The sequence below is a fragment of the Canis lupus genome, chromosome 3 (assembly GCF_048164855.1).
Source record: "Canis lupus baileyi chromosome 3, mCanLup2.hap1, whole genome shotgun sequence".
In the NCBI taxonomy this organism is placed as follows: Eukaryota; Metazoa; Chordata; class Mammalia; order Carnivora; family Canidae; genus Canis; species Canis lupus.
In genome coordinates, this window is record NC_132840.1 from 73,983,963 (window position 1) to 73,996,543 (window position 12,581).

Below are 12,581 nucleotides of genomic sequence, written 5' to 3' on the forward strand. Positions count from 1 at the left end.
GGGAATTCTGGTTTCTACCTCTATGAACAGATTTATTACTTTTTCTCTACAGTGTGCACATGAAGATTGAGGAAAAGATTACACTGACTTGTGGACGGGATGGAGGATTGCAGAATATGGAGTTGCATGGCATGATCATGCTTAGGATCTCAGATGATAAATTTGGCCGCATTCGTCTCCATGTGGAAAATGAAGATAAGAAAGGGGTGCAGCTACAGGTGTGTGGAGGCTGGAGGCTTTGGCTAAGGGAGTATAGTATTAAGACTTCGGTTTTTCTGCCTAGCACAGTCTTTCTTGACTGGAGTTTCTCATGTGAACCACAGAATGCAGAAAATTGATTTCTTTAACTAGTGCCATTCTAGATACCTAGGAAAGAAGTTAATTTATTATATACAGTGGATACCTTTAGGCAGTAAATCTCTTCCCAGGTGAGTTGAGAGCAACTGACAGCAATTGTATTAGAGTAGTCTTTTAATAGTAGAATTGAACGAAAGGTCATTTTGAAATCTAATGAATAGGGTGCCTAGGTGGCTCAGTTGGTTCAGTGTCTGCCTTCAGCTCAGGTCATGATCCCAGGGTCCTGGGATTGAGCCCTGCATCAGGCTCCCTGCTCAATGAGGAGTCTGTTTCTCGCTCTTCCTCTCCCTCTGCCCTCTCTCCTTGTTCATGTTCTCTCTCTCTGTCTCTCTCCACCTCTCTCCCTCCATCTCAAATACAATCTTTAAAATATACTCATTAACAAAGATACAAACAGGTGCTTATTTATTACTGTTACACAAAAAGTAAAATAATTAAAGGTATTGCCGAAATACAGTTTTTAAAAAATGGCAGTTTTTAAAAGATTTATTTATGTATTTAGAGAGTGTGAACAGCAGGAGGGGAAAAGGGAGAGAAGCAGATTCCCTGCTGAATGTGGAGCCCTCTGTGGGGCTCAGCTTGATCCCAGGATCCCTGAGATCATGACCTGAGCTGAAATGAAGAGTCAGACACTCAATCAACTGAGCTACCCAGGCGCCCTAAAAATGGCCATGTTTTTAAACTTAATAAGGAGATATTTTATTAAAACAGATTGTGCGGATGCCTGAGTGACTCAGCAGTTGAGCGTCTGCCTTCAGCTTATGGTGTGATCCCGAGGTCCTGGGATTGAGTCCCACATTAGGCTCTCCACAGAGAGCCTGCCTCTCCCTCTGCCTATGTCTCTGCCTCTCTGTGTCTCTCATGAATAAATAAATAAAATCTTTTAAAAAATAAAATAGGTTGTAACACTAAATTTACTCATCCTGTCATTGTGTAAACTACATTTGAGAGAGAGAGAGAGAAAAAAAAACGAGTAGGGGGGAGAGGCAGAGGGAAAGGGACAGAGTCCCTGCTGAGACAGGAGCCTGATGCAGGACTCAATCCTAGGACCCTGAGATTATGAGCTGAGCTGAAGTTGGATACTTAATTGACTGAGCCACTCAGTCATTCATTGCCCTGAAAGGGCAATATCTAATTATATTTGAAAAGTTAGAATCCTTACAAAATAAATATGTATGTTCCACCTATGTGGATAAGTATAAAACTTCTTTGTGTTATTACAGTTGTCACATTTTATTTTATTTAAATGGTTGATCTTGTATTTCTTGTCAGAAAGACAAAGCATTTTCAGGGAAGAGTGTATTTTTTTGTTCTTCTTTATTTTTCCTCCATAATCAGCACTAAGTTGTCTTTTGGGAGTAATGCTTGTAGTTTTGATGACAGCTTTGCTGGCTCTTAAAGTATATGTAGGCTACTGTCCAAGAATTATTTTTTTTTTCCTTTTTTGTCTTAATAGGACTTCTTTTTAAAAGGTTAGTTTAGGGATCCCTGGGTGGCGCAGCGGTTTGGCGCCTGCCTTTGGCCCGGGGCGCAATCCTGGAGACCTGGGATCGAATCCCACGTTGGGCTCCCTGCATGGAGCCTGCTTGTGTCTCTGCCTCTCTGTCTCTCTCTGTGTAACTATCATGAATAAATAAATAAAATCTTTAAAAAAAAAATAAAATAAAATAAAAGGTTAGTTTATCGGGGCTCCTGGGTGGCTCAGGTGGTTAAGCATCTGCCTTCAGCTCAGGTCATGATCCCAGGGTCCTGGGATCAAGCGCCGCATCAGCTCCCTGCTCAGGGGAGTCTGCTTCTCCCTCTCCCTCTACCCATCCCCCGCCCTTGTTCATGCTTGCTCTGTCACTCTCTCAAATAAATAAATAAAATCTTTAAAAAAATAAAAATAAAAATAAAAGGTTAGTTTATCTTACTTGGCCTGATTTTGAACAACTTCATTGCTCTGGGCAAAATTGCAACTAAACTTCCCATAGAAGCTTTTCCCTTTCCTACCTTCTGACTCTAAGGCTAGGACTGCTATACGATCCAGGCATCTGATGAGTGTCTGACCCTAGTCTTCTACTTGGCTTGCTTGGCCCTACCATGATGTGGCTTCCTGTAAAGTATTTTTAGAAAGGACTTGGTTAAAGGTCTTCAGCTTTTTCAATTACAAAATTATTAACTTGTTCAATTACAAACAAAATGCCTTGGAATTAAAATTATTTTTTTAATTACTAATTTTTTAAAAAGATTTATTTATTTTAGAGAGAGCGTGCAGGGGGTGGGGTGGGAAGGAGGGACAGAAGGAGAGAGAGAGAATGTCAAGCACACTTCCCCGTGGAGCACAGAGCCCAATGCAAGGTGAGATCCCATGACCCCAAGGTCATGACCAGAGCCGAAATCAAGTTGGCCGCTCAACCAACTGAGCCACCCTAGTGCCCCAAATTACTATTTTTTTTAATGTCTTAAATCTTTTTAAAAGTCTTTAAAGAAGAAGTCTTTCTTCAAATGAAAAGGAATTGGCATTTCTTAGGTACTCTATTTTATTTTTATTTATTTTTTTAAGGATTTTACTTTTAAGTAATTTCTACACCCAACATGGGCCTTGAACTCACAATCCCTAGATCAACAGTTGCATGCTCCACTGCCACCTAAGCCAGCCAGGTGCCCTGTGGTACTCTATTTTAGGTGTTTAGATTATGGGCCAGGTAAGACCAGAGTTAGTTTATTATCATGCTTGAACCTCAGTTTTCTTTTTCTTCTCATTTCAGACCCATCCAAATGTGGATAAAAAACTTTTCACTGCAGAATCTCTAATTGGCTTAAAGAATCCGGAGAAGTCATTTCCAGTCAACAGTGATGTAGGGGTGCTAAAGTGGAGACTACAGACCACAGAAGAATCTTTTATTCCACTGACAAGTAAGTGCTTCTGGCCAGTCCCACTAAGCTAGTCTGTACTAAGAACTAGAAATAGCTCTGGCTTGTACATGCTTATCTTCATTGCTGTAGCAAAATTCTTTTTGACAAAATGACTTTCTTTCAAAATGGACTTGGTGCTGCATTTTGTATATTTTAAATATGAACGTTCATTTTTTTTTTTAAGATTTTATTTATTTATTCATGAGAGACACACAGAGAGAGGTGGAGATGCAGGCAGGGGGAGAAGCAGGCTCCATGCAGGAAGCCCAACGTGGGACTCAATCCCGGGTCTCCAGGATCATACCCTGGGTTGAAGACGGTGCTAAACCACTGGGCCACCAGGGCTGCCCTGAACGTTCATTTTTAATTGCTTTAATTTTTAATCTTATTTATAGTAGTTTATATTAAGATGTTTAAGGCCTGCAGCTAGCTGTCAGCTTGGACTTACCATGTTAAATTTTCTTAACTCTTTTTCTAATATTTGAATATTCCTGTTTTGCTTTTCTTCTCAGTTAACTGCTGGCCCTCAGAGAGTGGAAATGGCTGTGATGTCAACATAGAATATGAGCTACAAGAAGATAATTTGGAACTGAATGATGTGATTATCACCATCCCACTCCCGTAAGTGGCATCCCCCACATAATCTTTTTTTTTTTCTTCTTTTTTTTTTTTTTTTTTTTTCTGTACTGGGCTTATAGAACTAGCTTTTTGGAGCTTGTTTTAGAGGCAGCACTTAGTTGGTCACCCATTTTAAAATATCTGCTTTTTAAGGTCATTTATAATAAAAGAAACCAGTTAGATAAATCCACAGTATTATATACTTCCACTCATATGACATTGGAAAAGGTAATACTCTTGGAACAGAAATCAGGAGGTAGAGAGGAAGGCAATTGACTGCAACAGGGCACAAGGGAGGACGGTGGAAGTTCTGTGACTTGACTGCGATGGTGTTTATAAGATTACATACAAAGTGCATTGAGCTGTACATTCTAAAACGAGTGGATTTTGCTGTGTTTAAAGCCAACTCAAACAAAGCTAGTTGTAGTTGTAGAGCTGTTTTCAGATGTTGGGCCTCTGTTCTTGTAGTAATGAAGACTTCCAGAAGGAGGAGCCACTTCTCAGTCAAAAAGAAAGGTCTTGGTTTTGTTTTGCAACTCAGAAATTGAATCTGTCAGTCTGAATTTTTCTTTTACTTGGCTCTCTGAACTTTCATCTAAAGATGAGAGTATGTTTTGTTTTGTTTTGAATAATTTATTTTCTTATTCATGAGGGACACAGAGAGAGGCAGGACACAGGCAGAGAGAGAAGCCGACACCATGCAGGGAGCCCGATGTGGGATGTGATCCTGGAGTCCCGGGATCACACCCTGAGGCAAAGGCAGACACTCAACTGCTGAGCCACTCAGGCATCCTGAGATTATCTTTTTAGGGTAATTATTGATTCTTGCTGGAGCACATACTTACATTCATTTTCATAAGTTTTCTAACAGTTTTATTGAGTATAATTGACAGAGTAAGCTACACGTATTTAAGTTGTACAATTTGATAAGTTTTGACATGTATGCATCTGTGAAACCGTCACCACAATTAAGATAGTGAAAATGTCCCTCACCCCTAGAAAATCAGTTCCAAAAACTTTTTATTTTATTTTTAGGTCCAGTAACTTTTTAATATATGCTTAAGTGGCCTACTTTCTAGGGTCATCTGGAAATACTGTTGCCCTGAAGTTTCTCTCACTAGCACTTCCAGTGAGTGTGCTCTATTATATCACTAGTGAGGCCAGCTCCTCTCCTCTTCCTCTCAGTACCTGCCCCCATGATTAAGTATAGGGTGTAATCCTGAACCCCCAGTAAATGTATTCTTGGTGTATCTTTACTGTTACACTGTTTAGTTATTATTGCAGAGAAAATGGTTTTAATTTAATTGGTAGTTTTGTTTCCTTTTTGATAATTCAAACGCTTACACAGCCAGGTTTGGTTTTTAGTCATTCATTTCCATTTAAAAAACGTTTTATTACCAATCTCTCCTTTATTGGAGTGACTGTCTTAATTCTTCATAGCTTGGTTATTCTTTCAGAATAATAGATGGCTGCCTTGAACCACTGTAGGACTTGGGTGTTGGTGACAGGTGTGGGTTTTGTTTTCAAGATTTATTTTACTAGACTATTTTTAGGATGCCACAATTTTTAGGCTTCTCCATTTACCCTATAATTGTGGTTATGGTGGTTTCCTGTGTCTTAGTTCAATTTTGCAAGTCTCCAGAAGAGACCCTTACACAACATTTTACCCTTTTGTCTAGAACTGATCATTTGAGAGATCAGAGTTGGAATTGGAACAGAGAGCAGAAAGAAGAAACACATATACAACTGGGACCATAAAATTGATAGGGAAGAGCTGATCATGTTATATCACTGTTAAATTCTTCTCTTTGTCTTTCCTTATTTACTCTGCCCCTAATAGAAGCACTGAATGGCACTGGTGAATGAAAAGATGGTAAATTTGCAATGTCTAGGAGAGGGTGATACTGCCTATCAGCCATGTGTGAGGGTGCAAAGTACATCCTAACTAGCTCTGGTTCTCTGGCAGATTAAGGACAGCCATGTGTCTCTTTGTCCCATCATGTTCACTCTCTGGGCAGGAGTGATCATGTTTTATGTTTTCACTTATCACATAAAAGTTGGGCAGCCCCGGTGGCGCAGCGGTTTGGCGCCGCCTGCAGCCTGGGGTGTGATCCTGGAGACCCAGGATCGAGTCCCACATCGGGCTTCCTGCGTGGAGCCTGCTTCTCCCTCTGCCTGTGTTTCTGCCTCTCTCTCTCTCTCTCTCTCTATGAATAAATAAATAAAATCTTTTAAAAAAATTAAAAAAAAAAAAGTTGACTTACTGGATTGTAAATCAGATCCACCGGCATCAACTACAGGTTTTGAAACTTTTTAAAGATTTTATTCATTTAGGGATGCCTGGGTGGCTCAGTGGTTGAGCGTCTGCCTTTGGCTCAGGGCATGATCCCAGAGTCCCGGGATTGAGTTCTGCATTGGGCTCCCTGCATGGAGCCTGCTTCTCCCTCTGCCTGTGTCTCTCTCATGTATAAAATCTTTAAAAAAAAAAAAAAAAAAGGGATTTCATTATTTATTTGAGAGAGAGAGAGCACAAGCAGGGTGGAGAGGGAGAAGCAGGCTCCCCACTGAGCTGGGAGCCTGACATGGGGCTTGATTCCAGGACTCTGGGATTATGACCTGAGCTCAAGGCAGACACTTAACCGATTGAGCCACTCAGGCACCTCTTGGTTTTGAAACATTCTAAGATCTTTTGAAGACATCTTCTCAAAGGCCCAAATTCATCTCCATTCTAAATAACCACATAATAGTATATAAGGTTTTATTTTTTTATTTTTATTTTTATTTTTTGTATATAAGGTTTTATATCACTATCAACCTGTTTCCCCCCACTGACCTATAAAGAGAGCTGCGTTATGTTAAAATTCCGTCTTGATAAGGCAGCAAACCCTTGCTGCGGGATTTTTGGAGATATATCCCACTTTTCACATTTTTCTTAGTCCCCGGCTAGGTCCAGATCTAACCCACAAACTGAAGCAGCCCATGAATATATCTGGTTGTGTGTATCTTATCTATAAAGCAGTGAGTGAGAGCCTTAGTCCAGGCGCTAGGACTTTTTTTGATCCTTGAATTTGTTAGGGAGCCTCATTTTTTTCTAGGACCGAAAATGGGCTGAATTTGAGAAGCATGATCAAATTTGGGGCTAATTTTCCTTGGCAGAGTTCTTGCAGCTCTGGACAGCTCAGGTGACACAGGTATTTCTCTTCACAGATCTGGCGTGGGCGCACCGGTGATTGGGGAGATTGACGGTGAGTATCGACACGACAGCCGACGAAATACCTTGGAGTGGTGCCTGCCAGTGATTGATGCCAAAAATAAGAGCGGCAGCCTTGAGTTCAGCATTGCTGGGCAGCCCAACGACTTCTTCCCTGTTCAAGTCTCCTTCATCTCCAAAAGAAACTACTGTAACATACAGGTATCCCCTTTTAATAGAGAGCACATATGGGGAAAGCGGTAGGATGGATGCCAGATAAACAAATGGCATCAAAAATCAGAAAAGCTGGGGATCCCTGGGTGGCGCAGCAGTTTAGCGCCTGCCTTTGGGCCAGGGCGTGATCCCAGAAACCCGGGATCGAGTCCCACGTCGGGCTCCCGGTGCATGGAGCCTGCTTCTCCCTCTGCCTGTGTCTCTGCCTCTCTCTCTCTCACTGTGTGCCTATCATGAATAAATAAAATATAAAAAAAATTAAAAATCAGAAAAGCTGGGATGCCTGGCTGGTTCAGTCCATATAGCATGTGACTCTGGATCTCACGATTGTGAGTTCAAGTCCTATCTTGGCCTAGAACTTACTTTAAAGAGAAAAAAATCAGAAAAGCTGATATTCCATGTGGATTCCATTATTGATTCTCATTGTATGATCTTGGTTTCAGTTCCTCTCCTGCTTTAACTCAGTTTTCCTCTCTAGATTGGTAAAGAAATGGAATATGAATACATATAACAGTCTTTTTGTATTGTGCAAGATTTATCTTAGTTGCCTGTTTTTTAAATTAATTTCATACATACTATTTTTTAAAGATTTTATTTATTCATGAGAAACACAGAGAAAGAGGCAGAGACACAGGCAGAAGGAGAAACAGGCTCCCTACAAGAAGCCTGATGCGGGACTTGATCCCAGGACCCCCGAGTGAAAGCAGACGCTCAACTGCTGAGCCACCCAAGCATCCCAATTTCATACAATTTAAAAGCCGTGTACCAAAACAACCAATCCATGGTTTTCTAATGCCTTTTTAAAAATTATTTTTCAGGACACCTGGGTAGCTCAGCGGTTGAGCACTTGCCTTTGGCCCAGGGCACGATCCTGGAGTCCCAGGATCGAGTCCCACATCAGGCTCCTTGCATGGAACCTGCTTATGTCCCTGCCTCTCTCCCTGTCTCTCATGAATAAATAAATAAAATCTTTTTAAAAATATTTTTTTTTTCATTTATTATTTTTATTTATTTTTATTTTATAATGCCTTTTATGTCACTTGGTTCGAACCCAGGAAATTAATTAATTAATTTGAGAGAAAGAGATAGCAGAAGAAGGGAGAGGGAAGAGAAGCAGACTCCCCACTGAGCATGGAGCCTGATCTGGTGTGTGGCTCAATCCCAGGGCCCTGAGATAACCTGAGCTGAAGGCAGATGCTCATCTGACTGAGCCACCTAGGTGCCCCAAGAAAGTTTTTTACTTGGAAGGCAAAATTGTTTCCCTGCAAAAGTGATTCTAATACAAATGGATATAATATTTGGATTATTTGGGGGGCACCTGGGTGGCTCAATCGGTTAAGTGTCCAACTCTTGGTTTCAGCTCAGATCATGGTCTCAGTTGTGGGACCGAGCCACACATTGAGCTCCACGATCAGCACGAAGTCTGCTTGTCCCTCTCCCTCTGCTCCTCCCTCTGCTTGCTCACAAGTGCTTGTGCGTGCTCCCTCTCTCTCTCATAAATAAATATCTTTAAAAAACCCTCAATAAAAATAAATAAAAAGCCTCACTATTTGGATTATTTATGTTACAACTTCCCTTCATTAATACAGATAATCATGAGCCAGTTCTGTTGTAGACCTTGTCCTTTAGATAAGCAAAGCAATGGAAATTTGTGAACTGATTCTTTAGATCATTCTTTTTTCTTTTTTTTTTTTTTTTTAAAGATTTTCTGTATTTATTCATGAGAGACAGAGAGAGGGGGGGGGGGCAGGCTCCATGCAGGGAGCCCGATACGGGACTCGATCCCGGGACTCCAGGATCACGCCCTGGGCTGAAGGGAGGCGCTCAACTGCTGAGCCACCCAGGCGTCCCTAGATCATTATTTTTAACTCATTGTTTCTCTAGTTTTTGAAGTTGCATTACAAGGATCCAATTTATATGGTCATTTTCCCTTCTGACTTGTTGATTTGCTTGTTGTTGTGGCCCTATCTTATCTTCCCAGATGGTTTCTATCTCTCCTGTAAGTGCTTAGGCGGTTACAGTTTCCTTCCTCTGTTGGATAATTCCAAAAAGCAGTTTTCTCTCCACTCTCAATTATTGGCATAAGCCCATCAATATTGGGAGCATGGGATTGAACACAAGACATGACATAGAAATGGGTACATTTTCCTGTTTGGGACTATTGGAAGAGTAGGACTCTCTGAAAACCTCATTAGAAACTATAATCGGTGGTTGAAGCATTGTGTTGATGCTATTATAAGCCCTAATATTATAGGTAATTTATTAAATCAGACATTTATAATAAAAAGAAAAGACAAGATCTCATAGAAGGACCCAGCCATATCTAGAAAATAAGTGATAGAGCAGCTTGGAGAGCAAATTAGGCAAATGACATTGAAGAGTTAGAATATTGCATTTTGGGTCAAAATACTAATTGATCAGTCTGATAAAATGTCTTTGAACTTCGCAGTTTTATGGGGCGGGAGCTGGGTAGTGGCCACTCATTCTAGATCTTTTACTTGATACTACTCTATGACTTATGCTAACAGTTGTCTTTTCTGTCTAGAAATAAGTTAATCATGTTGGTGGGGAAGAGTGATGCTGTAAGCTACAATTGTGAATTGAACTTTTTTAGTGTTTTTGAGTTATTTTTAATACTGCTTTAAGGGAATTTGATCTGTTCTATCCTGAGAATTTAGTCAGCACCTTAGAGACTCACTCTCCTCCTGCTTTACCTCACTCTCTGTTTGTTTCCCTAGGTTACCAAAGTGACCCAGGTAGATGGAAATAGCCCTGTAAGGTTTTCCACAGAGACCACTTTCCTGGTGGATAAGTATGAAATCCTGTAATTCCAAGAAGAGGGAACTGGAAAGGAAAATTTTCAAATTAATAAAGAAGAAGCCAACAGTGGCTGAAGAGTTTTTTCCAAATCTACAAGCCATTGGAGACCCTTTTTTCTGGTACAGTGCACGATTCTCTGCGTGCAAGGACCCTCAACTCACCCTCAGTGTTCAAGCGTCACAGAGACATTCTTTGGCAAAGAAAGACACAAACATAAAGGGAAAGGCTGCTGATTTCTTTGGCACATTTTACTGGCCAGCAGGAAAGCATGCTCTCCAGAAACCCCCCCCCCCCCAGTTAAATAATTTCTCTATCTTCGTCTTGTTATTGCTCCTTTGTTTTAATTCCTGAACATAGTTACATTTCATACTAGTTTTTAAAATTTTTCCTCTGCAAATTTTAATCTTTCATACTTCTTTCCTTTACCTTCAGTTTTTCTCTTTCTCTATACCTTCAGTCAAGCACTGGGATCATCCGTATATAGATACTGTATTTGGCACTCCTGGGAACTGGTTGATCTAATCCATCCTCGATCTTTGGACTATACAGGTGAACTGCTTCAGTGGGTTGAGGTCTAGGAAGTGAACAAATAAGGATGTGCTTTGTCCTTGTCCTATGTCCACTCATCCCTCCATTCCTTTTCACATTGTTTCCTTCCAGTCGTGTCCCTCTAGTGTAAAACAGTACTGTGAATCCCACTTGTGCCACTAATAAAGACCGCTGAGAAGCGGCTTTCAGATGGCACAGCCTCCACTTGCAAGATGCCTGAGAGGCGAATGGTTATGTCTAGTGAGGGCTTTCACATCCACCAGTAATCCTGTCTGCTGCTGGTGCTGCCCAGACTTCTGGTTCTTTACACTTTGGGTACTTCAGCTAAAACATAAGAGTTCATGGTCTTTGTCATCCATTCACATGTCCTTGAATTTACCGTCTCCTTCTTCCTGGCTCTTCTCTGTGTTCTCAGTCCTTTCCTCTTTCTCGGTCTTTGAAGTCCTTCCTTTCCGGCCCTCAAGCCTTTTTTGTTGGGTGTCCTTGTGCCCCATCTCATCCATGACTTGTGCAACGGAGAAAGCTACACCAGCCAGCCCAGCGTCGGCTTTCTGATCCAGTATTGCACTTGGTAGGGTTGCTGGGGCTGCTGCTAGGCCACAGCACCAGGCTGGGGTTGGGGGAGAGGCAGATGACTAGGTGACCTGCTGCACTTCCAGCTGGCTGGAGAGTACCACTCCCACTTGGGACAACATCAGGCCTCCCCTGCAAAGAGTGTACTGTCCTCAAAGCAGAGCAGTTACACACAGGTGGCCGTGGGCGGAATTGTTTGCCAAAGAAATTTCTGGCCTTTCCCTTTCCCTTAACTGCATCAGGGAAGAATCCTTATCTCTGGCTTGGTTTCCACATAAGGTTTTTTTGAGGAAGGGGACTGGGATAAGAAATCTGTCATGTAGTTAAGTAGGCAAGAAATCTTATTAATCCAATTTTGTTTGAAAGTTGCTTGTCCATATGATTTTTTTTAAAGTTGTTTAGTTTCACAACTTTTTTTTTTCTGAAATTACTTTTGGGGTAATATTTAAAATGAGAGACATTTTGTAACCCTGTAAAATACATAGGGAATATAACATTCCAGTGTACACAAAGAAGGAAAATTCTTTAATCAAATAAAGAGTATTATAAAATGAATGTTTATTAGACTCTTGACTCTCATACTTTGGTGTCTGCTGTTTCAAGATGATGTAACAGGATCTAAGTTTAAAAATTGATATGTTTTTTTTAAGAGAAAATAATCTCTATCTGGGAGTATTCATTGCCTTTCCCTCCTCGTGTATTCTCTGTTTGAGCATGCACATGTACACATGCACTCCAGATACTGGTACTTTTTGAATTTGATGCTACTTCTAGACTTTTATTTTTTATTTTTTTATTTTTTTATTCATGAGACACAGAGAAAGAGGCAGAGACATAGGCAAAGGGAGAAGCAGGCTCTGTGTAGAGAGCCCAATGTGGGACTCAATCCCGGGACTTGAGGATCATGTCCTGAGCCAAAGGCAGACCCTTTAACCACTGAGCCACCCAGGCATCCCCAGACTTTTGGTCTTAATTTTGTCAGGGCAACTGTAGAATCAGAAATATGAGGCTTCATCTGTAAAGAATAACAATGATTGGTGAGATCTCAGAGCATTCTCTTCCCCATTAGAACAACAGTGGTAAGAAGTAAATGATCCTGGGGTGAGGGATGGATGCTTGCAGAGTTTTGATAGCTTCCTCAGCAAAGACTCCATCCTTACTTTCTTTTTATTTAACTTAAACTATTGAATGTCAACAAATTCTTTGGAAGACAAATTACTCTCTGTAATGAATAGTAAGTGTCTGAGAATGATAAAGTTATCTTCATGGAGAAAGCCAAAACTTTGAATTTTTTTTTCCTTAAGAGAAATACGAAGTATCTGGTCTGTGTTGCTGAAGTGTG

The 12,581-nt window shown here is 40.8% G+C and overlaps 1 protein-coding gene across 2 annotated transcripts in view; it reads left to right on the top strand.

The window, feature by feature from the left end:
- ARCN1 (archain 1) overlaps nucleotides 1-11,794 on the top strand; it is a 30,011-nt gene extending 18,217 nt beyond the window's left edge. For both annotated transcript variants that reach the window (XM_072822237.1, XM_072822238.1), the window contains 5 exons: nucleotides 53-218; nucleotides 3,108-3,255; nucleotides 3,768-3,876; nucleotides 7,081-7,285; nucleotides 10,036-11,794. In XM_072822237.1, the coding sequence (XP_072678338.1) occupies nucleotides 53-218; nucleotides 3,108-3,255; nucleotides 3,768-3,876; nucleotides 7,081-7,285; nucleotides 10,036-10,125 (718 nt within the window). In that variant the 3' untranslated portion in view covers nucleotides 10,126-11,794. The remainder of the gene's footprint in view (nucleotides 1-52; nucleotides 219-3,107; nucleotides 3,256-3,767; nucleotides 3,877-7,080; nucleotides 7,286-10,035) is intronic.
- The last annotated feature ends 787 nt before the right edge of the window (nucleotides 11,795-12,581 follow it).